This window comes from Lathamus discolor, chromosome 3, assembly GCF_037157495.1.
Source record: "Lathamus discolor isolate bLatDis1 chromosome 3, bLatDis1.hap1, whole genome shotgun sequence".
Taxonomy (NCBI): Eukaryota; Metazoa; Chordata; class Aves; order Psittaciformes; family Psittacidae; genus Lathamus; species Lathamus discolor.
This window is the reverse complement of record NC_088886.1, coordinates 51,643,773-51,671,426: the sequence shown is the minus strand read 5'-3', so window position 1 is coordinate 51,671,426 and position 27,654 is coordinate 51,643,773. Positions and strand designations below refer to the sequence as shown.

Below are 27,654 nucleotides of genomic sequence, written 5' to 3'. Positions count from 1 at the left end.
AAAGAAATCATACGTTTCTTAGTCTTTTATATTACGAATGGAGATTACATAATCTCATGGATTACTCTTCAGTGCGTAATTGCCAGCCATTTCATGTCACGTTTTTTAATTTGGTTTTTTGTATGTCAGCACTGACATTTCCGCACAATTACTGAATAGTAAATTCAGCTCACTCATACTTGGACAAATTCATGAAGCTAGGGCACTTAAAGCCACACTGGTGGAGTAGTGAATGTGCCTGTACCTGAGCTGCTTCAGCAGCAGCCCATGCAAATGTAACAGTGTCTGCAGGGAAGATAGGTTTGTATTAAAATGCTAAATTACTGTCTTGTCCAATGTCCGCATCCATTCCTTTGTGCAAGTTCCTCTGTGCGTGCGTTAACCCTCTCAAGAGAATTAAAGTGATAGTTGAAGAGAGCTGGACTTTTATAAATCACTGCAGCAAAAAATATGCTCTTACAAGCATCCAGCTACTCCACTTGAAATAACACATTTTTCTTAAAGTTACTAGCTCATCACTCTTCTTGTTACCATATTTCTGGGTGTGGGCTTCAGAATGCAGACTTGTGCAGAATTGTTTTCTTTGTTTCCAGAACAGACAACATTCTAGAACTTCAAAAATAAACTTCAGAGAAATATTTTTTGTTGGTGTAAATGCCATTTTGGCCACTCCACCCTGTTGTCATTGTTCCTGAAAAGGCTGTGTATCAGCTTAATGTCATAGCTTATTGTGGTTGACCAGTGATTCCTAGTTAGGGTTCTTTAAAGCACATTCTTTTCTTCAAATGTAAGAAATGTAAATAACATGCTTCCAGAAAGCATGGTGTATTATTTCTAAGGGGGGGAAGAAGGTATATTATAAGAATGGTAGCTGTAGCTGAGTTTCCTGTTTGTGCTGTGTTTTTCCCAGTAGTATTCAAAAATTCATAACGTATTTCATAATTGATACCCAAAGTCTTCATTGTTTTGGCTGACTTTTTTTTTTTAGTTCCCCTCTTTGCAATCAGTATTTGAAATGTGGTTATAACATTTGCCATCTGATTTGTCAGCGAGAAACGTGTTGGGTTTAAGTGAAATTGAAGATTACAGAGCCGTGGCTCATTTAGGGAAGGAGAAGACGTGAAAGGCCAAAGCTTAATTACAGCTGAAAATGGGAAGTGTTGTTTCATATAAGAAGAAGGGCTTTTTAAAATGTGTATATTGCAAGAGGAGGTCCAAAGAAAAACTTGACTGATACTTGCTGAAGATGGTCATCTGACTAGCAAGGATGAAGAAAAAGCAAACACATCCACTGTGGTTTTCACCTCAGTCTTTAAGAATATTGATAGACCTTGGGCTGCCCCATCCCCTGATTGAGAGGGCTACGAGTGTTAAACAGACTTCTGCACAGATTTCTGAAAGACAAGTGCCTGGATGTTTTCCATTTAGTTTAAGAATGGCAAAATTCTGGCTGTTTAGGGTGACAATTGAGAAGTGCTGGTATTGTGAGCCACCCTGGAAAGTCCATTGCAGTAGCAACTGGGCAGATGAAGTTTGCTCAGTTCCGTGTCTGTCTTTTTACTTGATTCCCCAGGGATCTGTAAAGGCTATTCAGCAGAGGCACTTTAGCCATAGAGGTTGTATGTTGCACCCAAGTAAAGAAGCCTTTTAGAGGTCAGCTCCAGGAAATGAGATCAGAAAGAATTTCCCATTTTTTACATATTTGTAGCAGACTGTTCTGCTCATCTTTTACTAGCAGTATTTAAGATAGATTCCCAGAGCATGAATAGCCTTTGTGCCCTGCTCAAGTAATTAACCCAAAATTCAGCAAAACCTGAAAATGCATTCAGTATGTAAGTGCTGTGCATCTTCTGGCAGTACATGAAAGGTACATTCAGGCAATGATCTTGAACAGTTATCTGTATTTTAAAAATAAATCACACACAGGTGAGTTTTTCCCTGGTATTCGATGTTTTTTCTCATTTCTTGTTTAGAAGGAAAATATGCTTTTGTAATAGAAGGTAATGCTTACCTTTCAGTCTTTTGAAGTAGAGTATGTAAGTTGCATAGAAGGCTTAGGGAAAGAAACCAATTTAATATCAAAGTGTATTGTCTCTTGTGCTTATGAGTTTCTTTTGTTACTTAACATTTTCTTCTTCCTCTTCTAAGTTTCCTTAGCTCACAGATTTGTTGAGAAAGAATTCTTTTTCATGAGGTTAAATTAAATCCTTAAGTTTGAGCCTCATCAATATTACCAGAATCAGCTGTTAGTTGGTATCAAAGTCACGGTAATTGGTATTTATCCCACCTAGTGAATGTAAAGTTTAGTTTAAAAGGAAATGTAGAAAGTTAAAATAGGAAAATTTTGACTTGAGAAACACAGTTCCTTGCTTCAGACATTTTATGAGTCTGTTCATAAAAGTTGGCGGAGCAGGCCCAGCTGTGGCAGTGCATACAGGTCAGGGAAGCAGAATATTGGAAGAAAATTCTTCTTCTGAAAGGAAAGAACAAAGTTCGTTTGAGATGATGGGACTGCGATGTCAGCAGAAAAGCATCTTCTGTCGACATTAGCCATGGTTCTGCCAGCAGATGCTCTCCGTGCAGTTGTACCAGCGTAGTTGTCGTGACAAAGGCTTTATGAGGGAATTCAGATTCTTACCGTAGCTGCATTGCACTTAAGAGATAAATTATTTTGATTTCTTTTCCTTTTGCACACACACACACCCCCACACATGCCCCCACACCCTCCCCAGTTAATTAATTTCAGGTTATGGCTCTCATTCTATAAATCTTTACCTGGAATTGCAGTGGAAATACTTGCGATTGAAACGGGAGCAGCTTCCTGCTAAGTGATGTCCAGCATGGGACAAAAGCTGAGCACAGACAACTTTCTCATGTTTCTTTATCCCTTTCTTTAACAGTAGGGAGCTGTTAACTGCTGGGTTGTGTAGCCTCGAGTGCCACTGTCACCTCAGAGGAATTTCTCATCCTGTGCTATCTCACTCTTCATGATTTTACTCTGCACGTACCTATGTGACAAAATCTTCTTTGGTCACTCTGTGGGCAGACTGGAGCGGTAGGATTGGTGCAGTCTACAAATACATGCAAGTCTACATGAATGTTATGTTATCCAAAACCTCTCCTGTGTCCACCAGAAAAATTCCTTCTCCACAAGCAGTAGATAATAGGAAGATTGTAAATATACACTGGTGGCTTGGATGTTGTTTTTAGGCTTAGCAAAACCTTTTGAAAAAAATATTTTTCATAGCTCCAGTTATGTATTATTGAGGAAGTGCAATGGAACTTCAGAGAATATCTAAGCAGGATTATTCCGGGTTATAAAATGTTAGTTTTCTAGTTTTAAGATAAGTACATTACAGAAGGATTTTAGTGTTTCCTGCAATTGTTTATTAAACAGGAGTTTGTGGTCTAGTTTTGGCTTTTTTTCTGGGTTTCACAGCAAACGGCCCTTTTAGTTTAAAAGTCCATTGCAGAATGCTTTAGATTTTGGGGGTTTTCTTTTTTCCTTTCTCCAGAAATATAAATGAGCCATGTAGTACAGATTTCTGCTTCCTCACAGGAGTTCTGCAGAACTTCAGCAAGCAGCTGGATAAATCCACAGGTGTGCAGATATGATGGATGGCTGCCAAACTACATGGTGCTTGCTTGCTTCTTGTGAGGTGCCTTTTACCATCAGTGCTGGTGGTTCTTAGAGAATTTTATGATAAGCTTACTTCTGCCTTCTCTAAAACCAGCTTGTAAGAATTGCCTCCAGTATGAATTGGTAGCAGTCCACAGTTACTTGAGGCAACCTAAGGTATAATCTTTCCCTGTGTCCTCTCCTCCCTAGCTATCACATAATGCTCTATAGCACTGCAACTGTTACACCACTTGACAGTCTTCTCATTAGTTGCATTTTTTTATAAGGAATCTTAAGAAGGACAGTATAAAAAAATGAATGTTACACAACTCTCTTCCTCTAAAATCTTGGTTTGGAAAAAATTTGTGTTTGAATGGGTTATAGCAGTTTCCCGTTTGGTATGCTTGCTTCTGTCACCTGTTATGCAATATTGAGTCGGTGGTTGGTGTCCATTCTCTCCTCAACTATAACTATTCCAACAAAGGTTTAACTGCTGCCTCTTGGATGATTTTTACAGCCTGCATTCTTTTATAAAGTAGTCTTTTCTTTCTTCAGGATAAATTAGTGTCCTGACTATCTTCAGTCCTCTATTTGAGATGCCTTCAAAGTGACTTCATATGCTAGGAGTATTGCTTTTTCCACTAAGGAAAGAAAAGATGCAACTGCCAAATTATACAATCTGGTTTGGGAAATACACCTTGTTATTTTCCTGAGAATTGCCTTATTAGGCTTTGTGTAACAAAACCAAATAAATAAACAAAAAAAAAAAAAACCCAACTACCCCTCCCCCCCCCCCCAAAAAAAAAAAAAAAGAATTCCTAAATCAGACACACCCTTGGTCTTTGTTATAAGTTAAAGGTCAGAGTTGGGTTTTTTTCCTCATAACTACAGATACTTAATGACAAGGTTATTTACTCATCCTTGTCATATAAGATGATCCTATTTCTAGAAAAGAAATAACTGGAACAGACTTGGTTTACAGTAGCTACTTTAACCTAAGAGACAATTAGTTAACTAATCTTAATGAGGTTAAGCTACACCAAATATCTTGTACTGGGTTGATTAACATCTTGCATGAATCAAGTTTAGGTAGTAGCCTGTCTTTAATCATACACATTTAGTTTAATGGAATTTAAAAATTATGCTTTCTTAAACATCCATATTTGGTCTCTTATATAGTAATTTTCTTTTTTGCCTGTTAGTACATTCAGAATGGCATGCAAACATTGTTCCAGAGTAAGCTGTTGTAGAATACTTTGGGGGTTAGAGGATTTCACTAGGTGCTGGCAGAATATTGAGGTGCTTGGAAAATACAGTCTGGTTGGCTATAAAAGTTTTGCAAAGCCCACTGCTTTCAGCGGACCATATCCTTCAAGGAGCTGGATTTCAGAGCAATACCAGACTGTATCCTGTAGCTTTGCTGTTTTAAAGCTGCCACACCATCAATGGATGCATGTAGAATCAGTTGGAACATTGGATATCAGTAGTATCAGCACAGCTCATGCTTCACTTACTCAGAAAGAAAAAAATACCAAAAGCATTTTTGTGCTAGTTCCAACATCAAGGGGCTTCTTACTCACTGTGGTGACATTGGCTGGTGCACATGAGAATGCTGGCATGTTTGCCACTTAATTCTTGTGGACCACAGGGATTTTCATCCATTAAAACAGTACCTGAGGTTCTTCTTTACTAAATGCCATTGCTTTATGGTGGTGAGCACTTATTTTGCACTAACTGATCCAGTGCAGTTGCTTCCCAGAAGGCTGGATGATGTTAGTAATTTTGGAGCACTTCCCTGTCTCAAGATCAGCTGGCAGAAATTAGTTATTTCCTTGGATGACTGAGTTCTGTGCTCAAAGAGAATTTTCTTTTGTAGTCTATTGTTTTTAAATAGCTAAGGGTTAGATCACATTTGTAGGTCGCAGTACTTCACAGTAATAGATTTAGGACGATGAAGTAAGTTTTTTTGCTCTAGTGTGTGCAAATATGCGAGCAGACTTTTAGAAAATCAGCCTGGAATTCAAAGAGGAATACCAATGTAATGGAACCAGATAATTTTAAATGTAGTATATATTGCTTATTTATTTTCTTGTCATTAAAAACATCCATTAGATACCAGTTCTGTCAGGAATTTTAAGATTATAAAAAGCTTGTTATATTTAAATACGCTGCAAGATAACCTCAAATATCGATAATGTTTTCCTTAATTTTTCATACAGTCTTCCTAGAGCACTTCCTTCTGCATTAGCATTTGTGAATAACTTCATGTAAAACCAACAGAGCATATAGTCTTTGCTTTTTGCTTTTCATACATAACTCGGTTGCTTTAAAAAGTCACTCCTGTTAGTGTGCATAGACCAGTTCTTTTTATCATTGTATTACAACCTAATTTCAAAAGTACTACTTCATCTAGGAAAACAAATGTGCTAGAATTGGCACATTTCAAGCATTATTTCCTCCTCTGCATTTTCCACAAATGTTGAAAAGCATGGGGTGGTTTATTTAACATTTTCTGCTCTTTGTTAGGAAGCAATTTCTTTTCACATTTGCGTAGTATGTGGTACACATGAGACAGGAATTAAGGATACAAATCCCTGGATGAACTTCTGGCCTTGGCATGAGTTGGAAAAGACCCCAAGCTGCCTTTAGCCTATGCCAGCAGAAGATTGACAGTGGAATTCATTACTTCTCTCTAGCTCGCAGCAGCTGGCACAAAAACAGCTCTGCCAGCTTTACAAAAGCAGGGAGCTAGCTTACAATAGTCATTCTTCACTGCACAACTGTAGTCAGGCTCTGGTGACTTTGTACTGTTCAAGGGGAAACAGAATTTGGGCTGTAGTCTGTTTCTTAAACACAGCACTCTTGTGTATTAATACTTGCTGCTGTTTTTTCCTGGAGTGTTGGGTTTTGTTTTGAGGGTTTTTTATTAAAACTCCAGCTTTTTTTACTGAATGCTGTGTTACATTTTCTTGTGGTCATTTCAGGCTTTCTGGTTCTGTTATGCAGCCATTTCAGTGTCATTTTTCACATGATTCTCCTTTATCTGAACATCAGTCTCTCTGAAAAAAGTAATGCAGAGCATCAAATGCCAGGATACACAGCTTTTACTGTAAAAAAGAGTCACTTTTCCTTCCTATCTACTTACGTTTTTCATTGAAATCCTGTATTACACAATATATATGGAAAGCAGAAAACTAGTCATTGCCGAGTGTAAGCAGCATGTATGGTCTGAATCTGTAGCATACATAGCCAAATGTTTATGATGATGTCTGTCTACAATTACTTGACCTTTGAGAAGATTTTTGGGATGATTCCAAAAACAAACCCAGAATTTGCCCGTCTTACTAGCTTGAGCAATCATTAATTTCTTTTTTCTTGAAAGGGATTCCTTTATGAACCAGCAGGCGCCTGTTTTTTAAAATAACAATCCGGGGTTTTGTAACCCATGCTGAATTCTTTTGGATGAACTGTTTTATAATTGATGGTATTGCATTACTGTTTCTGGAGTGTCACAGCTAGATAGTTGCTGAGACATCTATTGCACAAAGATTTATTTGAAACTATGGCCTCTGTTCTGAAGTTCTGCTGTCTGTATTGCGGCAAGGTAGATCCAGACCACTTACAGAGAGGGAATATGTGACTAAGTATAGAGGTGGAGGATGAGATGGTAATAGAAGTGCTATTGTTGACTTCATCCAATGGTTTATCAATCTAGTTATCTACTGATGTTCTGTAAGCACCGCAGAGAGACCTGAAGACCCTTCATGCTTAAAAAGCAGGTAGGCAGACCCCAAATTCGAAAACAAAACTGTACACAGCAGCCTCTTTTCTGCATCATAACTGGGCTTGAAATGTGGAAGCAGCACACCCAGCACATGCACAAGCAGATTTTTCTCTTCTCTCTCTGAGGAACTGTGCATCTAGGAAAGGCTGTTTCAAGTACAAACCTTGCAGTTTGCTCCAGGCTGCCATCTCTGCTATGGAGCAGAGTGGAACTTACCTGTGTATATGTACTATGTAACGTATGCGTAGTATGGAAAATGCCTTCATTAAAATCTGCATATTGTGTAGCATGCACATATAAGGCAGACATGAAAGCAAGAGGACAGGCCATGAAGTCCAAGAGAAGACTGCAACTGGACAACCCCTGTCTGAATAATCTGTTGCCCCTTGGCTAGAAGAAGGAGCTGGTAAAAATGTGCTGTAGAGCAGAAATAATGTTCAAACCATTTGTCCTATTCCAGTCTAGCATAAATGTTGTGAGATATATCAGGGGTTTTAATTCAGCTGCATGTGGGTTGCTGTTAAAATATTTTTTCTGAAGGAAAAGAAGGATTTACTGATAGTTCCTTGAAAGAAGATGTCACAGTGAGATGCTGACTTAAAAATTAGCAGAGTTTCTCAGTTCTGGGGACCAGGCAGCATGGGGAGGCTGGAGTAAGAGGCCTCTAGGTGCAAAGATGCAAACATCTTCATGAGCAATTGAAGTTACAGGCTGAACTTGAGAACTGCAGTGCTGTGAAACATGGCAGTGTAGTCATCAGCGTTTTCACAAAGGCGGAGTAGAGAACCTTTTCATGTTCCAGTCGGGAATGAGAAAAGCTGTTATTTCCTCCTGATGCTGCCAAAGGGGAATCCCTCTCCTTTTTTCTCTTCCTTGACGGAAATGAGCTAGGGCTGATTGTTTCAACCTCGCCAAGGAGGGAGTTGACCTTCCTGCTTGTTTGCCAGAAAAATAATTTGTTTTCTTTATTTCATAGCTTTTCATTGTGAAGCATTAGTAACCCCTTAATGGAAGGTTTATGGCACTGTGATTCCCATAAATAAATATAAATGTATAGATATTTTTCCACCATTTAGTACACAGTGTAGAAGGTGTTCAGGCTATCTCCGTGTAAGCTAAATTTGGAAGGTAGAATTTGCTATCTAGGGATCCAAAATTAGAGAATTATCCATTCTTCCTGTTCGTGAAGTAGAGGTTTATTAGATTAATGCAAGTGCAATAACAAAAGTATTGCCAGTTTCCAAGGACTGACTTCTCATCAGTTCGATATTTCTGTTTGTTTTATCAGTGCACTGCTTACTTACATTAACATAAGTTGTCAAATGAGAGTTGACCTATTAGTTTCCCAAACTCAATATATTAAGAATTTTGCATTGAATCGTTGGGTATTCCATGGTACACCCCCCCCCACCTCAAAAAATATTTACACTAATGTTTCATGGGGCTGTGTACAGACTACTGTAGTTAAAGTAGACTTAGGGTATTTGTTTTTTCTCCATGATCATGCCAGTATTTTATTAATGGTAGAAGTTACATATTTTGACTTCCCTGCATTTTGGGGGAACCACCCACAGCTTTCACTTCCGCTAAGGATGCTACTAATCTTTTCAGTTTTTGAAACTTCAGGCTTTTATCTTCAGTAGTCAACCCACTCTCTTCTAATAACTTTTCCCTTGTGAAATTTCGTATTCCCTTAAGGCCTTCATTCATTAGGGTGTTTTATTTCTTTATCTCAGTCATACAGTAGCTTTACACAATTGTGGTATACCCTTTTTTGGTACATCTGCTCTATACCATGTAAAGATTTCTAAACCTTGAGCTTTTGAGCAGTTTGTAAAGCCTGCCTGGTTTTGCAGATAAAGTAAATTACTGTATGCGTAAAGGACTGTTGCCATGATGCACTTGAATTACAGCATCTTTACTTGCTGTTGGATTGTGTTACTTCTTTTCATTATGTCTTATGAGATGGGGAAAGTATTTGCTTCCTTGAAATTCAGTATCACTTCTATATTTGAACCAAATTCTACCAAATCTGAGAAACTGACATTTGCTAGTTTCACATTTTCCTTCTCTTTTGTTGTACTTTCTCCCATGACTAAAAGAGGCAGAAAGGTTTGTACTTCAGTTAATCTTTGGATCATTATTGTGCATCCCAAATCCTTTTACCACATCACTCTCAATGTTCAGTCCACTAAATTGTTGCAGCAGATGCCTTATCTGCTTTCTGGGGTTTGTCATCAATTGATGGATTTTTCCATGATTGTCATTAAACAACTTTTACTGTTTTTTTTCTTTTTGTTCAATTGCATCATTCTCTAGAGGTTTAGACAAGGACAGCTGTGTGCTTCTACAGTGACATACTTGTAGTCTTATTTTGCTTATCACTTGTTTCCATTAACTGCTTTGTATACTTTCTAGGGTAAAAGTGAACAAACCATTAATTCTTTCTGGACATGTACTATTGTGCCAAATAACTTCAATGACAATTGGTGTTCCTGCTGTCTTCACCTGGGTATTGCTTTTTTTTCTTCCAGGATGTTTTAACTCCCTGAAATATATTTACAGGAAGAGGGTGGTTTGGGTTTTGTTGTTTGGTTGGAGGCTTTTTTGGGGGGGGAGGTCTGTCCCATTTTACACTTCAGTTTTCAGCAGTTCTTAGATTTCCCTGGTGGAAGGGCCTCTTTCAGCCCATAAAAGAGAGGAGACTGTGGATTGTTCTGGCTTGTCTTAATAGGGTCTTTGTTTACAGATGATCTGTAGCTGAAATATGGCAAGGTAAAGGAACGTGTTCATGATTTTCTTGGTTTTATGTGTTCTGTGAATTTAGGTGTAGTTAGGAGATAGTGGTAATGCCTGAAATTCTTTCCTGGTGTGCTGGTAACTTTTCTTCCTGTGCTTTTTTTAGTTGTTTTGTTTTTAAGTTTTAGCCCTCTAGCAGGACTAAAGAGGCCAAAAGGTTTCCTTTTCCTAGTGAACACTTGTTGAGGCAAATTATGGAGGTCCTAGACCAGGGCAAAAACCATAGACCAGGAGTCGAAGGAGGGGATACCAGGTTTTAAAATATTTGTGTGTACTGCAGTATACTATTTTTTCGTATTACACTTCCTTAAGAGTATTCAGACAGAGTAGTCTTTCATATTGTTTCAGCTATCGATGAGAATTAGTTACAAAGGAAGTGTTAAGGCAAGTCATTTCTGGTTTTGTTTGTAAGGTCTCTGCTTGTTTGCTCATGGAATTTTCTAATGCTTTTTCACACATGTGGACTAACAAACTGACTGTGTTCCAGATTTTTAGAGTGTCAGAATTCTAGTTAGACTAAGTTGAATATAGAAATTGTGCCTTTTTTCGATACATTGGGTTTACTTTCTGCCATACAAGTTTTCTTTCATACCTAATCCAAGAGTGCATTTCACTGCTTCCATGTTCACCAAATCATAACCACACGAAGAGGTTATTCACCACTTAGGAATGAAAGTCCATCTGTTAGTTATTATCTCTGCTGTGCTGCAGCACTTCAGAATGAGTGCTTGGGAGAGACTTTATGTGCTGTACCAGTCTTTTACTCTCTTCCAGGCAAGTGTAGATGCCTAGGAAATGCTACTCTCTTTTGCTTGGGGGTGGAGGAAAAAAATCTTTCTTCTTCTCATAAGTTAGCAGAAGTTTAATTGTGGATTTTGAGGACTAGGCCCAAAATAGATAGCATGATTTATTGTATCTGAATTGTGCCAAGTAAATACCTCAATGTTTCCACTCAGTTCTAGGAAGAAAAGTCATCCTTATTTAAAATATGTGCAAGGATTTTAGTTGATCTCTCTCACAGGAAAATTATGAACGTCATTATACAAATACGCATTTTAGTAATATTTAAAATTATTTAGACAGTTAAACTGTTTGTTCTCTTTTCAGGGTCTAGAAGACTAAACTAAAATACAATTTATCTTTAATTCCAGATTACAAATTTTTCTTTATTATTATTATTAAAATCAAAGTTCCTGTAGATGACATTCAGGAAAAGCTGATCAGCAGGGAATTTCCTGCTGTCTGAATACATGGAGACAAGTTATGCCACTGTGATGATAGCCACAGGTTCCATTTGAGGGGAGCTAGTTGTGATGCAGTGACCTAATACAGAATTCCTGCCTGTGGGGACAGATTAGGAGACTGAATCGTTGAATTCCTGGAAGGTGGTAGAGTAACTATAGATAGTGAAACCAGACTGTGCAGAAACTCGGAGATGCTGTCAAAAGTGCCTTATGAATCTCAGCCTTTTGTGAAAGGTAACAAACTCATTCGTAGGGTAAATGTAGCAGTTTATATGGGAACTGAGGAGGGATTGCTGAATCTTGTTACATTTTCTCAGCCATCACAATTGGTGTAAGCTTTTAAACTACCTGCTGGCAGGGAAATTTTATTTCATTTTTGTCCTTTAAAAAGCAGTTGTCCTTGTTTCATTCCAGCTAAAATCAAAAGCTGTTGTCTGCTAAGATTGTCTCTTTGTGGTCCTTACAAACAGAATCATCTTATTAAGAAGAAGTCCAGGCATATTTCTTGTTTCGTGACATGGGCATAAAGTCTTGCTCAGTGCAAGAAAATCATCAGGAAAGTGTATTATTAGATGGTGGGTGTTGGAGAAGGAGGCTGAGAGAATGTATGAAAGTGAGGGAGAAAACAGTGGAAAGTAAATACCAGGGAGGAAAGGAGGTAGAGAAGAGTGCAATGGGAAGTCCCACAGAATACAGGGATCGGAAAGCCATTGCACAGACAGTTTGTATTAACTGGGCAGTAGGAGAATAGAGAAAGGAAAATGAGGGAAGGTTTAAAAGAAAGATGTGAACAGGGGGTGTTATGGCAATGATTCTCTCAGGGTGCTCAGTTCATTGAGAGCCAGACTTGTCTTCAAATCTGTCCTGTAACAAAGAGCTGAAGCACAGCCTCAGTTAAGTCGGCTCTTGGAACTGGCCCTGGAGCATGGAAGGGTGTGAGTGAAAGGACAGACTTGTGCTGGTTACCATTCATTTTACTGGGTTGTCACCCAAAATGGACAGGGAAGGAAGGGCCTGAAGAAGGTTGCAGCTCATTATGGGTACTTACTGAGCAGGCTGTGCAGGCTGAGCAGGACAAGGAGGTTAAAACAGTGATAATCAGATATTACCAGATACTCTTTTATCAGGTTTCCCTGCTCTATCTCGTACCTGTGGGGAGACCACTTCCCTGCAAATACATGGGAGGGCCTGCATTCCAGTGTTACCCTATATCCTCAGCTCATCTTGGTAAATAATCACTACATGAATTTAAAAGACTTGTAAAAATGGCATTTCATTTTTCTCCAAACAGGTCTAGCTTTTCCATAAGTAAAAATTGAAATGATGTGTGAGTACACAGGCTTCTGGAAGCGCCTTACAGGGCAGCCAGGTCTCTGTTGTTCACTCTCTGATATATGACTTTGTTCCAGTTCTGGGATAAAATTGGGAAGGTTTTTATTATGGCAAAGTCTTTCAGAGAGAACCTGAAAAATCAAGTCTTGCTCGGGAGCCATCCTGCATTAGACTTTGGAATTGATTTACATCCTGCATTAGACTTTGGAATAGTTTTCTTTTGAGATCTTTTAAGTATTCACAGTCAAAGAAGAGGTTGGCAGGTGGATTAGCAGGAAACCTCAACTTGTACTTGTGTATGAAGTAGGGAATGTGGTAGACTAAGGTCTTTTGGATAGCATAGACAATAACAGCAAAGTTTAAAAAAGAGCATTAAACTCCATTGTTATATTTTCCCTGAAATTTACAACCCACATTATGCACTAAAGATTTAGATGTTTTCTCTGTCACTGTCAACCAATAAAATGTACTTTAAAAGCAAAAAAGATAAAGCTCTGAGTCAGTGATCTAACACTTCAGTAATTTACTATCATAAAATAGTTTTAAGTACAAATGTTTTATCTTATGCCAAGCTGGACACTAAAGATGTTTTGTCTAAAACATGAGATAATGGAAAGTGTATTGTGGCATGTGAATTACTTTAGCCTCTTGGTGGTAAATGTTTGCTTAACCAGAAAAGAATGTGTTGAGGTCCTTGCCAAAGGAAAGGTATTGCCATACTTTGCATTTAGAGTACTGTAAATAAAGGAGTAAATATGTTTCTGTTCATGTGTGTTAATCCACAAGTTATGAATGCATTCATTCAATACGAAATGTAATATACTGTTATCCCTTTTAAAAGGTTTCAGTAAGAAGAGGTCATAGTTACTTTGGGTTGAGGGAAACATGAAACCAAATATTTTCATGATGATTGAAGTTGAATATGAGAGAGAAATAGTTTTTACTCAAACTAAGTTTCCCTTAAATCCCAAGAACTCAAATCCTGTTTTACCTTCAATATTCTTCTTGTGTGCTGACTCCTCTGATGTACCGTTCTTAATCATGCATTGCTGTAAATCATAAAGTATATGATTTCCTTCACCCATCTGGTGCTTTTTTGCCTTTACTGATACAATAGCTTAGTAGTAATTTAATAATGTTGATTGCAGAAAGAATTGCATAACTCAGATTGCAGTGTAATAATATCAGCGCATCTGTTGGATGCTGCAGTTATGGCAAGTGAAAGAAAGGGTTTTTCTTTCAGAGGGCTTTGAAATATCCCTCCCTGTCCCCGAAATCCCATGTCCAGGTTTCCGGTTAGAGAATTGGGAGAGATTATTACAGTTCTAGGAAATAATTGTGAGAAGACACTCAGTTTACTTTTTATTATTGTGGTATCATATGTTACATACCTGGCTTCATCCTCCAGGGTGAAGAGCAGCCCTTTTCTGGCAAAGGTAGCACACACATACATGGGGATTTCTACAGGGAATTTCTTGCAGATAAGCAGTGATTTGCTTAGCATAAATGGGGATATTGTACCATCTTTTAGAAACTAGTGCCCCGGTGTTCTGGATATCGGAGTCCTTCTACAAAAACAGAGCTCTAGGTGCTTCCAGTGTACCTTTGCTTTAGTAGTTTTACAGGTATGCTTTTTATTTCATCTTCCCTATACTTTATTGGTAATTCATAAGCAAATGTGATAAATAAGGTACATTACTAACCATGTGAATTAAACCTGTAGTGTTAAAGCCCGTAAGTAGAACATGAAGTGTTATTTTAAATTTAGAATCTGATTTTGGTAAATATATCCATTTTGGTAACCTCATGTCCATATCTGATTTTGGTAAAAGTACTCAGTAAGAACTCATAAACCGTTTCAGCCCTTAGAGAAGTTTGACATTGACTCTCCTCCTAGATGTCAGGAGGGTTTAAAAAAAACATGTAGTTTGATAATAAGACTGTGGCTAAGACATTTGAATCATAAGATAGTTCTTCTGGACACAGTATCATCTGAAAATCCTGTGATTTGGCAGAAAGCTTCTCTTGTTTCCTTCCCCTCTCTCCCCCCCCAAAAAAGTGTACATTGTGTCCCTTGTACTATTAAAATCCAAAATGAACTTCCCTGTTATTTTTAAGGTACTATGAACTGGATGCCAGAAGAAGCCTTCTAGACAATTTGAAAGGCAAAGTAATAATTGAGTATCCAACTTTTTTTGTGGTCTTGAAAGCATTGAAGAATGACATGGTGATTCTTGGCCAAGGTAAGTATTTATGTCCTGTTTTGCTATACTTAGATATTTTAGTTAAATAAACAACAGTTAAGGATATGCGTGTTAATGATGCTTGGAATGTGCAGTATGTCTTGTATTTCCCTCTGAATCTAAAAGTTTGCTATAAAAAAAGGTGTTATGAATGCTCTGTCTTAAAACTGCTGGCTGATGGCTTACATCCATAACCTGTATGGTGTATGTGTTTTTCCTAACTTTGGTTTCTGGTGCTTGATCTTTATTTTTATTTTCTAATATAGATATATTTTTAGCCACTAAGGTGAAGCAACTCTTCAGACTTGTTCTAAATACAGCAAAGTTTGACAGAGTTGGTTATTTCTAAAAAGTAAGGCTGTCTGGGAAGGTGATTTGTAAGTAAAGCCTGCAGATCATTCAGATGAATCATTCTCCATTATTTCCTAGTATAACTCCTAACATTGGACAAATAATTCTGAATTACAGGTTAGTTATTAGAAATCATAATGGTAAAGTAGCTTTTCAGATGGATTGAAAGCACAACATTATCTTTCAAGAGGTACTTTGTTGAGGGAGGACTTTCATGTTGTAGTCAACTTAGAGGAGAGTCCAGGTCGAGCAGGAATTTATATTTTAGTTTTGAAGGTAATTTCCATCTTTCTCCCAGTATAAAGGCTTTGTGTCCCACCTTCATATTCTGCAGATGCTGATACAGGCAGTCAGTGCCCTTATTTTTCAGTCCCCCTGCTAGTCACCTTAGTTACGAAATCCCATACTCTTCAGTGATGAGCCTGTATGTAATTTTTAAAGATCTCTGAAAAAAAAAAAAAAGCTTTAAAGTATGTTTGCAATGGTTTTTCCTTGTGGTAACTCAGTCATGGCTCTATATAATTTGACTGAATAAATATGAGACTGAGAATATTGTACCAGTCATATTAAACTTCCATGGACCTCAGCTGTTCTGGCTAGTCAACATTAAATGATCCACTGGAGCAGTCTGCTCTGAAAACACCATCATGTAAACATGTATTGCGCTATGCACTGCAAGGGCTTCTGAGAGTGAGACACCATGCCAGGGGATAAGGTAAGAGTCTTGTCTGAGCAACTAGGTCTACTGATACTCACCATAGGGGTGCACATACCTATACTCGAGTAAAAGAAAATGAGATACTTTCAGTTTATCTTGATCTGCATCCTTTGCTTTTCAGTAGTCTGCCCTATTCTTATGATTTAGATGTCAGGAGGGAATAACAATTGACTCATGAACTTAATTTGGACAGGGTGGTGGTTGTTGTCTCCTGAGCTAGCAAGGAGGTTGTCCTTTTAAGGGTATAGGTTCAGATAAGTGTTGACTGAGTAAGTGTATTCTGAGGTCGTGCTGCCGCACAGCTAGCTGGTTCTGTAAAGGGCAGAGTAGAAAGGCAGAGGAAGCAAGAGCCAGTAATAGCTGAGGAAGTGCTGATGTCTCTGTTGCACAGCAGTGCATGTGTCTTCAGGGTCTTCAAGAGGAATCCCTCCCTCTGCTGCAGGGATTATTCAGTTAGCAATCACCCCTGGAGCTGGTGTTAGGGGAGCACTGGCACTGTTTTGGGAACCAATAATTTTCATAATTATTTTTTGAACTGTTTCTATAGATTCTGTAAAAATCAAGTGCGTAGCTCCCTATTCAGATGTCTCAATGACATCTGCAAAAGATGATAGATAATGGCAAAAATAGCATGATTTTCACAACTTTTATCACAATGTGGTTTTGTACATCTTATCAGTTAACATACTGATACTTCAGCCTTGAGTTTGGTTTGGACTCTGTGTTCTTGGAGCTCTTTCTGTTGAGTGGAAGCCTGCCACACTAACTCCAGATTCTGTCAGGAAAAGCTGTCATGTTCTGTTCAGAACATGAATATAAAAATAGGAGGGCTTTTTTGTTACTGTTGCTCCACCTGAAGGCAAAATACCACTTTTGCTTGAGTGTGACACAATCACAGTATTCTGTTGTGTGTCATCCTTACAGAGTAAAGGAGAAAAAACAGTAAATACTGTTTGCTTTACCAGTTGCATTCACATATAATTGCTAAGAGTGAAAATAGTGGGTTCACCTCTAGACCTCTCCAGGGAGAAGTCTGTTGTAATGAGAGAGATACTTCACTCCCATCTCCCAAGAAGTGACCTTTCTGCCACAGCGTCGTCTGTGCTTCTTACAGTCCCATTTCTTAGCCATTTATGGCTCTTTGTATCGGGTGCATGTCCTCCTAATCCATCCATGCTGCTCATGCTTATTCTCTCTCTACCAATACTGCTTTTCCTTTCTGCCTTCTCCAGTGCACCCGAAGGGACACTTGTCTCAGAGCGCCTGTCCAGCTGACCTCCCTTTCACATTCCATGCAGACAGCTGCCACACTGATGAGTGGATGTCTGGCAGGGTGTCTGCTGGAGTACATGGGCTCTGACTGCCATAGCTCTCCAGACTCTTGTTTGCAAAGGACACGGGCTAGAACAAGAGACAGTCTTGTGGGAATCTGACTGCTAAAGTATCATTTCTTTACTGAGCAATCTCAGATCTACTCCTTCGCCCCCGGAAGAACTCTTGTTTTCATAGCCACAGCAGCAGGCACATGCTTGAAAGATCACCATTCCCCCCACAATTCAAACTACCCCCAAAGACTGGGGAAGAGCTAGAGCTAGACACCTTTGAAGGGAAACTGCTAGAATTTAATGAGGATAAAGCCTGTTTCTCCTATCCTTTTTCTCAGAAATGGCTGAAGCATTCTGCCTGAAACATTTAAAAAGGAAAATAAGTACTCAGGAAGGAAACTGGCACTGAAAGATTTAAACCCAGAGTTTAAATTTTACATTATAAGTAAACTGCAGACAGTTTTATGGTGGGAAGGACTAGGCAGGCTTAATTTATAGGCAGTGCTATCACCACCTACAAATATATAGTCATTTTGAGTGAAGACAGTCTGTAATTCCTGTTAAATAAAACTTACTATGACAGACTAAAGCTAAAATTTATCTGTTTAGCTTCACTGTCAGAAGATTGCCAAATTCTTTTATGGATGTTTTGGTGCTTGACTTGCTTATAGCAAAAACTACAGGTGCTCTGATTTCAGCATACAAGGTCAGTCATGGCTGAAGATAGGAGGGGATTATAGAAGCTTTCACAGGACTTAGGGGCAAAAACAAGCCTTACTTTGTTCATTACTCAGTACATATCTGGCATATAAATGTTAATTGATTATACACTAGATTTAATGTAGACAAAATGTGACCTCTGATGTTTCTGGGTGAAATGCTTCTATTTTCTTGAACAAATTCCATTGAAACTGTACAGGTGCACACTGTACCCTGTGTATTATCCCTGTTTGCCAGCTGTGGAACTTAATCTTGAGAAGACGGTAACTGTACTTCATCAGCTCTCTTTTGGTAAAGTTTCCTTAATGAAGCATCTGACATTAAATGCTAAAAAACTTCTTTAAATCCATAGTCAGGTCAAATACTGAAAATAACAGTGAGAGCAGAGCGTGAATCATGGGCCTGCTTTGCTGCAGTTTATTTTTGTGCTGCTTGAGTGCCACCAACCAGCAGTATCTGGTGACCTCACCACAAGGTGACCAGGGTCAGCACTTGTTAAATAAGGAGTCTCAGGGTGTGAGGCTGAAAACTAGTTTGGTAAATGAGTTCTTCTTAATATGATCTCAGCAGAGCACCACAGCCATGTCCTAAAGCACAAGTTACTATGTAGCGTTAGCCTCATCAGCCTTAGCTTATGGATTCACACAGCTTAACACCATCTTTGGGATGCTGGAACACATGGAGGGAGCACATAGGCATATGATCCCAGTTTTCCATTTGCATTTAGGATTTCTCAGTAGTTCCCCATCTTAACTGAAATGCTAATAAAAATGTAAATGATTTATAGTTTGCTACAGTTGTGATACGTGTGTGTAGCAACCCAGAAAACAGCATTTAAAGCAAATAAGCAGAAAGGAAAGATCAGAATTCTCAATTCTGATAGATGAAGAAGAATTTTGTGTGGGATAAATATTCTGCTTACCTCCGTAACTGAAAGACCAAGATTTAAAAACTAAAATTCTCAACAGTGTCTGTCTTTCTCGTTCAAGAGTGAGGTCCTGCCTAGGACCTTATCCCATGTTATGAGACTGGTTATGTCTTACGAAACAGCTGTCCTTAAAGAAAGTCTGAGTAAAAAGAAAAGAAGATACAAAACTGCTTCTGTTTGATGATCGAACAGCACTGTTGAAACTAATTGCTGCTTTGTTTTTTGTTTATGTCCTGCTCCCTCAGATGCCAGTGAACCTGCAGAGAACTCGGACAGTGAAAGTTCATCCCTTTCATCTGTGGAAGAAGGGGAAATTCGGGACAGTTCATGACAGTTCTTTGGGAAAAGAGAGTGGAATAAGCATTTTGGTTTGGGGGGTGGGGGTGGGTGTTTTTGTTTTGTTTGTTTTTAAATTTAATTAATTTTATATATATATAAAACTGCCTTTTCAGAACTTTGGTTTGGCTTTCTTCACTAAAGGCAGCACTTCCAAGCTGCCTGCCTATTTTGGGATTTAGTAATGGATATTTAGGGATGTAAATAAAGAGATGGGGAATCTCTGGTTCCAGAAACGACGTTATATTCTAATTTAAATGCACACTTTTGTCCATGTATTTTTAATAAATCAGCCACCCAAATTTAAAATTTCCAGGTTAGCTTCAATGACAGATTTTTTTCCTTTTGTCCTGACAGCTCAGTGACTGATTTCCAAGTTTAAATACCTGATCATGTATTTGTGTTTATATATGGATTCAAGTCTTAATGCTTAAATGTACATTAGATTAATTTCCTTTTGGGGGTATTTCTGTGTCATGCTGAGCTGCTGCAAATGATCTTACTTTACTTTTGAGTTTAATCTGTGGTGAAATTCTGGGTGCCTGGTGCAGTCCATTAGTTTTTATTATTATTGGTTTTTCTTACTTGGTTGCATCATGTTTGATGTGTTAAGGGCAGCTCAAACTATGTTTTCAGGGTGGCATTTTGTTGTATGTTTAATCTTCTACCCTGATCTTCTAAGTTAGCATGGGGTTAAAAATCAATAGAAACGGATACTGAGAGTGTCAGTAATGCTAACACACTGGACTTCTAAACAATACTTAAGTTATGCATCTCCTATTAGTTTACCTACTGAAGCCAGGTATTTTAAATAGTTACTGGAATATCAACTGAATTTACCTACTTAAAATAAACCTTAAGAAAATAAAAAAGTTCTGTCTTGTATCATCTGCTGACAAGAGAAATCTCTTGCTAACTTGTGAGATTTCTGGATCCCAAACCACTATATCCAATTTCCCTGTGTCTGTGGGGTCTAGTGGAGAACAAGAAATGTGTGCTGTGAGCAGTGTGAGACAGGCCTTTGGGGTTAGTTTGCAAGGGTCTGGCTAAGTCAGTATTTGTTAAGTCTTCAGGATGTGATCACTTTGTAAACAGCTCTGTGAGATTGTTGCTGCCGTTGTTGTTCCCTGGTCTGTCTGTCTCCTGCTTGAGACTGGCACCTCTGTGACAGAAGTCAGTGGCGTGGGATGCACCCTAAACTGCCATGGAGGTGGGTTTTCAGTCAGAAGTGTACTTCCTGCCAGCACTGATCTTAATAGGTAGATAGACAACAGAAAGCGGTGAAGGAGCTTCACTGGGAGGAGCAGAGCAGACCTGGCAGAGGAGCAGGATGGGCCAGGCAGAGTTCTCCACCTACATTTGTGAGTAGTTGTGAGTAACTTGTTCAGGTAACAGGAGGCTGTGGCAGCAATAGGTGAGAGGGCTTGGGCTTCCAGAGTCTCAGTCTGGACTTCAGGCTGAGCTGTTGGTTCCTTACCAGTCATGCTGTGTTAATACTGTTTCTCACAGTTGTACTGCATATCCTTACCGTTGTGTGTTTTGCAGGCCCTGGAAAAACGGGGAGGCTTTTCTTCTTGCGTGGCGGTAGCCACCTGTGCTCTGTTGTATTTATTAGTAATTTTTGGTCCTCTGCCCACCTCTTGTTTCAGTGTTTGGTTTTTCACCCTTTTTAAAGGACCAGGATTCCTAGCTATAGGTGCTTCCTTCACATCTTTTTCAGTCCAGTGAAAGTGAATAAACTTTTCCTAATCAGTGATTATTGCACACTGACTTAGTAGCCACAAATTGCTTTAAACCAGTCTTGAACTCATTCATTACGACACTGATAAAAGAGCAGAACAGCAAAACTGCCACAGTTCTTTTGCCAGAAAATGTTTCATCCAGAGTTAATAGCGTGGCATTTCTGTTAAGATTCATAGCACACAGTGGAAATGAGAGTGCTGCAAATATTAGTGTTGATCTGCATGTTTGTGCAATTAGTCTTTGGCTGAGGAAGGCAGTGTTGTAATTTGTATTGCTCTCCTACACTCATGGAGACTTTCATTAATTGCATGAAATGGTTTGCCTGTGGGTTCTTTTTCTCTTATATAAATCTAGTTTAAGCTTCCTTGTGCATCAAATACAACTGTAATTTGTCTTTAAATTAAGGTGCTGCTAAATCTCTCCTCCAGATTTAAATCTTCTCCTACTTTAAAGAAGGCTTTAAAAAATTATTAAAGAGCATTCCTGTGGTGGTTACTAGAACTGAAACTTCCCAAACAAAGCTGGTAATCATCTTCCAGAGTTCAGTCATATTGAGAGTAAAAGGCCTTGGTAGCATTTGCCATTCAGTCCCAGGTTACTATTTGCGTATTTTTATTTAGTTTTGGTAAGATTTCCACTAGTTGGAACTGTGGTGTTTCATCAAATGCAAGCCAAGATGAAATTCAAATATTTTTCTTTGGTTTTACTAAACTTTTTCAGTCTTTGTTTATAAAAATGAATCAAAATGATGGTCTCTGGCTGAAAGCGCAGCCTGACTTATGACAAGTGACCAGCACAGATCCTGCAACAGTGGTAATTCTTCATAATAATAAGCTTACTGATTTAATCAAAGTTTATGCACTCTTTGGCTAGGCAGGTAGTTTGTAAAACTTTCATAGGCATTTAGGGGAAGATTTTAATTCCTTTCTGAGTGACTTAAACCCAGAACGAGCATCTTGTCATAAACTGAAGAGAGAAAACACGTCTTTAAAAGCTGTATTTTCAAATTTCTGGTCAAGCACTTAAAATTTAAAACATGGAGCTGAGGCTGCTTTGAAGACTCAGTTCTGTCCCATCTTGAAGACATACTATTGTAAGCACATTATACAAGGATCCCTACAGGACTCTGCCTTGATTCAGGGCAGATGATGTCTGTGAATGAAAATTGTCTGATATTGTTTTTAATATTCATCGTTCAACACCAGCTTGCATTGAGTGCTCGATTGTATGCCTACTATACTTACTCATTTATTTTTCTCTGTAAACCACTTGTCACAGAAGGAACAAGCTGTTTGTGTGTAGAGTTGTTACGGCATTTCTTTCAATGGTTAGGCTTTGCAGGTTTCAAACCCTGAACCCTCACAGCATGCTTGAGCTGAAGGACCATCAGCTTACAACGCAAAGGCTCTTGTCCTGAATGAACACTCTACTTAAAAAAATTAAAAGCTTAATGAAGTCATCCCTTTCACAAGCCATAGAGGACAAAAATAGAGCATAGCTAAGCACATAGTAATAGCTGAGAGGTGGGGTTGAGTCAGCCCTCTGAGAGAACTTGGGTCTTTCCCTTTTCTGTAGAACTTCCTGGGTGCATGAGGCATACGTCCTTGAGGTTTTCATAGGTAAACAGTGTTACAGTCCCTGTCAGTGCAACAGCCAAGTTTGGAATGAACACATCTGAATTCCAGGTGTATTTGTCTTCGCATTAGGAATTGTTGGTCCATAGAGGAAAAGAGAGTCATGCCACAAAATGTGTGGTTGGTGCTAGGTCTTAGAGGCAGGCCGTGCCCATTTATGTTACTCCAGTTTTGCGTTAGGAGTAAAGTCTAACAAATACGTAAATTTCCAAGTTCACTATAGCAGTGATGGCACGTCCCATCTCCGTGCTGTCTCTAAGCATAGCTGTGATTCAGGCCCTACCCTGCCAGATATGAATGTTCTCTGTTGACATCTGTAGGAGCTGAGAATGAATAACACCTTGCAAGAGCAAGCTTTCAAAGAGTAAATATACAGCTGTGATGATGTAACTCCAAGCCATGTTTGGTCACAAACATTTCATTCTGCTTTCTGAAGTCCCACGCTCTTTTCCTGAAAACATTTATTCTTCCTCCCTCTAAAGGAAAAAATATCTTGGATTTGTGTTTATGTTGTTGCCATGACATTTGGTTAAACTGCATGCAGATGCATGTTCTGTTAATAAGAGAAAGAAAAAAAAGAGCTGTGTACTTCAGTGAACAAAGATTGCCCTGTGTTTGTATTAAAATGTTGCTATGGCAGTGCATATGGTTTTATTTGGTGGAAATTTGTGGTGAGGTGGAAGGAAGTCACATGTACGCAAGACAAACAAGAAATGGCAGCAAAAGCGACTCGACATAAATACTGAAACTGAAAGGGAAGTTGCAGATGACATGTAAAACCAGGAAAAAGTGAGGACAGTTGTTTTGCTGCCTCTCTGTGACTTGATAACACAAATGTGTTCCCATTGTGTCCTGCTGGGTCTCAGTGACCTACTGGACAGGGATTTAGCTCTGAAGATGCTTTTATTGCTAGAGCTTCTTTCCCTTGTTGGCTCTGTAACTTTTTTGTTTTGGAAGCAAAGTTCCATTGGCTTGGCCTGATTTCACCACTGCTGACTTTTCCTGCCGAAAAACATTTCCAGGCTATCTTACTGAAGTAGGCTTCTTGGCAGGAAAAATCAATAGAGTGATAAAATATGGAAAGCCACTAGAGCCTCATCTGTCTCTGGGGCAAGGGGAAGTCTTTGTGGACTAGTAATAGAAACTGGATTGTTTTTAACTGTCATGGTAGTCCTGTTTATCTTACCCTTTTGCATTAAGCTGCTTTTTGCATCAGTTTGCTAAGTACAACTGTTTGTGGGGTTGCATGACAAATCAGAATGGGTTAAAAATCATCTGCCAAAGCAGCAGGGGTAGAAATGAGAGGGGAAAGGGAATCATGCATAAATAACCACACTTGTGCTGGCTGGTTCCCACATGATTCCAGCTGGTGGAGAAAGCAAAAGTGCTTTTAAAATCACATTGCCACTTTCTTCCTGTCATCCCAGTTCTGCCTCAAGAAGGAGGAGGAAGTGATTGTGGAAGCTGCTGTTGCTTTCCCACTCATTGCTTCCAGGTTTTCTACTGAATCGTATTGTACCCCCAGAATTAGTCCATTTTGCCAAGAGTGCCAACAGGGAGTAGAGGTATGCCCAAGTGAGGTAAATCAAGTTGGTGAATGAGGTACATATATTCAGGAAAAACAGCAGATGGGTTGCCTTAAAAGCTGGCCTGAGAAGTCCCCATCACTTCCATGTCTAAACTCTCAGTGGTATCTCTGTTGACCTTCCCTAACCTATATTTACAGCTGTGCTTGGGTATCCATGCTGGTTTTAATGGGATGTTCCACTACAGCTCAAGTATCTGCTTCTGTAGAGTAAAAGCTACTTCCCTGATTTAAATTTTTATTACAAATTTGCTGGGCTTACAGCTGTGACATCTTGATGTCTGATATTGTCAAATTAATGAGCTAATTAGGAGCTAACCTGGTTGGTTTGAGATGCGGAAGGAGATCAGTAGCTTCAAAGAAACCCATTGTCTTTGTCTCAGCGGATACTCTGGACTGCTTCTGATTTGGTGTTCACCTGGTGTTCTCCAAGTATTGCTGCAGACTGTTCAGCTGGTGTTTATAATGGAGCCCCTTCATTCTTACTGAAAATGCACTCCTTATGCACTTAACTAAGTTGTTAATGTATGTGTCCAAACTGGATTCCCATCTGGGCAAATCTGTTCACCCTAACATTACATCTAGTAAACAAAAACCGCACAATCTTGCGTAATCTTTCCCTCCTGGACAGTTGCTACATTCCATCCCGTAAGTGGTTGTACTTCAAGACAGATGAAGTTGCTAATGTGAATGGTGCCTTGGGGTCTTTCAGGATCTTCTCCAATATAAATTGTGTATATAGAAGTCATAGCAGTAGTCTTTTTTGGGGGGTGGGGGTCAGAAATCATAGCATACTGAATACCATACTTTGAGATTCTTGGTATTTGGTCTTTACAGGATAATACAGACAGGCACTTACTGTATCATTTTGTTGTTTGAAGCCTCCTTTTAAGGATTTATATTTTCTAGACATGTTCAATGCAGTTCAATTGTTCATGAGTTTAAATGCATTTATAGTTATCTCCAAAGCTGGCTGTACATTACTGCTTTCACTAAAACGCACATGTGCATTGAAGTGCTTTTTTTGCAGGATAAGCCCAGCAGACTGGGAGCACTGGAGATCCTCCTGCAGCAACCTCACAGTTTTGTAGTGTCTCTTCTTATTCCTGCACATCCCACTGGCTTCCCATCAGTAGTGGGGAGATGGACCCGATTCCTGGAAGGCGTGCGCTTGGAGGGTCAAGCAGCGCATTTGGCTGCTTTGCCATGGGCCCTGCAGTAATGCATACATGGAGTACAGATTTTCTCATGGCTTGGCTTGGTGAGGGTTAATTAGTAGCTTGGCTGTCCCACTGTCAGTTAGATGTCAGCTTTTCCTCCATCTGGTGCTTATTCTGGAGAGAGAGCTAGCTGCATCCCATGAGAGAGGAGTTAATGAAATTGTGGAAGTCTGTTTTCTGCATAGTTTTCTGCCTGTCTGCTTGTATTTTGTTTCCTGTGATGCCAGCACTTAAGGAAGCAGAAATTTTGGCTTCTCTGCGATGACTTTATTCGTAGGGAGGATGTTATAGGTGACCCTGAAGGTGATTGCCACCATCAAACCCTTGTAGGTGAATGTCCCGAACACCAGGCTACACTTTCCTTCGGTTCCAGGGCTGCAGTTTGACGAGCGCTCCTTCTGGCGGCAGCAGCGTGTGCCGCCGCCTTCTGCCGCCGGGCCCCGATAGCAGCACCTCGCCCGTGCTTGCTGCTCTTGTTTTCAGGGTTTGAGCTGCTGATGTCCTGGCCCTGAAACGTGCTGAACAGGTACCGCTTCTTGTCACGGAGCGTACTTATTGTGTTCCTAACTCCTCATCTTTTAGTGTTCATCTTGAAGGAGGATAGTGGTATTCTCTGACCAAGAAATAAAATCAGTTGCACTCATTAACCTAACGTGTAAGCCGTGCTGAGTGTACTTGAAGGAACAGGTGCTTTTATCATTTATATTCTCATGGAATCATTAAATATCTTAAGCTGGGAGGGATGCATAAGGATCTTCATGCCTAGTATTTAGGGATTTTCTTGCTGGAACAACAGGAGATACAAGTATTTCATAGCAAGTTCAAGGCCAGGTTGGATGGGTCTTGGAGCAATTTGGTCTAGTGGAAGGTGTCCCTGGCAGTGACAGGGGGTTGTAACTGGATGAGCTTTAAGGTCCCTTCCAACCCAAACCATTCTGTGATGATACACAAAAAAAGACACTGTCCTTCTACACCACTTGAGAATTTTGGGTTTTAGTCGTTTCACCATGTAATTGTGAAAGAGGACTAGGCAGATGATGTTGGTGTTAGCTTCCAGCTTTGTAAGACTTGCAGTTCATTTTAGTGGGGTCCATTCCCTCCCATTATAGCAGGATAATTTCTTTTACTATATTTTATGTTTGTGTGATCTGCTCTCTTATTCTCCCAACAGTACATCTTTCTAGTGAGCGGATTACAGATCCACCCCTCTACTTGATGAAACGTGGAAATCCCAAAGCACAGGTTGTAAAATCCAGGGCCTGGCTGGAGCAGGAGTTGGAAGGGCCACTTTTTTTTTTGTACACGGTGTGCATGTTACAGACATCCAGTTTATGCGTATAGTATAGTTACACGTATATGTAATGTGTCAGTGAGCTGTTACTTACGTTGGTTTGAAGATGGGCGTCATTCAAGTTTAAGTGGCAGCGGGGAAGGCGAGGAATGCGCAGGCAGCTGCTGTGTGTCTGTGAGCAATGGGTTTCTCTTTGCGCCATAACCCAATGTGCAGACCCAGTGATTTCTCAGTGAGCAGCTGATGTGGTGAAGTGTTCAGTGCTAGATGTAAGTAGAAGCCAAACAACAGCACTTCACGGCATTTTACACTTCTAGTGTCAACAAATATTGTACAGACAAGTTTAGGTACAGCTGAGACTGGTGGCCAGGTGGTGGATTCCAAACCAGCTCAAGTTTGGAATGCCTGCAGGGAGAGAACTTGACTGAGCAGAAGAGAGATGGCTGTAATTTCTCAGGCAAAGCATTAGCTGCCAGAGATGAGCTTCTGAGATACTTGGCTGTTTATTTTATTGAAATATTTATGCCTCGTCAAAAGTTGACTCGTACCCACTTCTGCATCTGCCTGGATCTCACCCTTCACAGTTCTAAAGCCTCAGCATTGGTCCCTGTTTTTTATTGAAGTACTTGTCTTACTACAGGTTCTGGGAGGGTATTTTGCCAGAGAACTAACCAGTTGCAAGGAGGAGAAAAAAACAAAAGCAAGCCCACTGTTGCAGGTTTCCTTTCAGCTTTATCTGTAGTGCAGCTCTCTGTGAACCAGAGCAGTACAAATGCTTGCTG

The 27,654-nt window shown here is 39.5% G+C and overlaps 1 protein-coding gene across 3 annotated transcripts in view; it reads left to right on the top strand.

The window, feature by feature from the left end:
- Nucleotides 1-20,271, top strand: part of ZNHIT6 (zinc finger HIT-type containing 6) — a 33,423-nt gene extending 13,152 nt beyond the window's left edge. For all 3 annotated transcript variants that reach the window (XM_065675215.1, XM_065675213.1, XM_065675216.1), the window contains exons 9-10: nucleotides 14,897-15,021; nucleotides 19,309-20,271. In XM_065675215.1, the coding sequence (XP_065531287.1) occupies nucleotides 14,897-15,021; nucleotides 19,309-19,394 (211 nt within the window). In that variant the 3' untranslated portion in view covers nucleotides 19,395-20,271. The remainder of the gene's footprint in view (nucleotides 1-14,896; nucleotides 15,022-19,308) is intronic.
- Nucleotides 20,272-27,654: the final 7,383 nt, after the last annotated feature.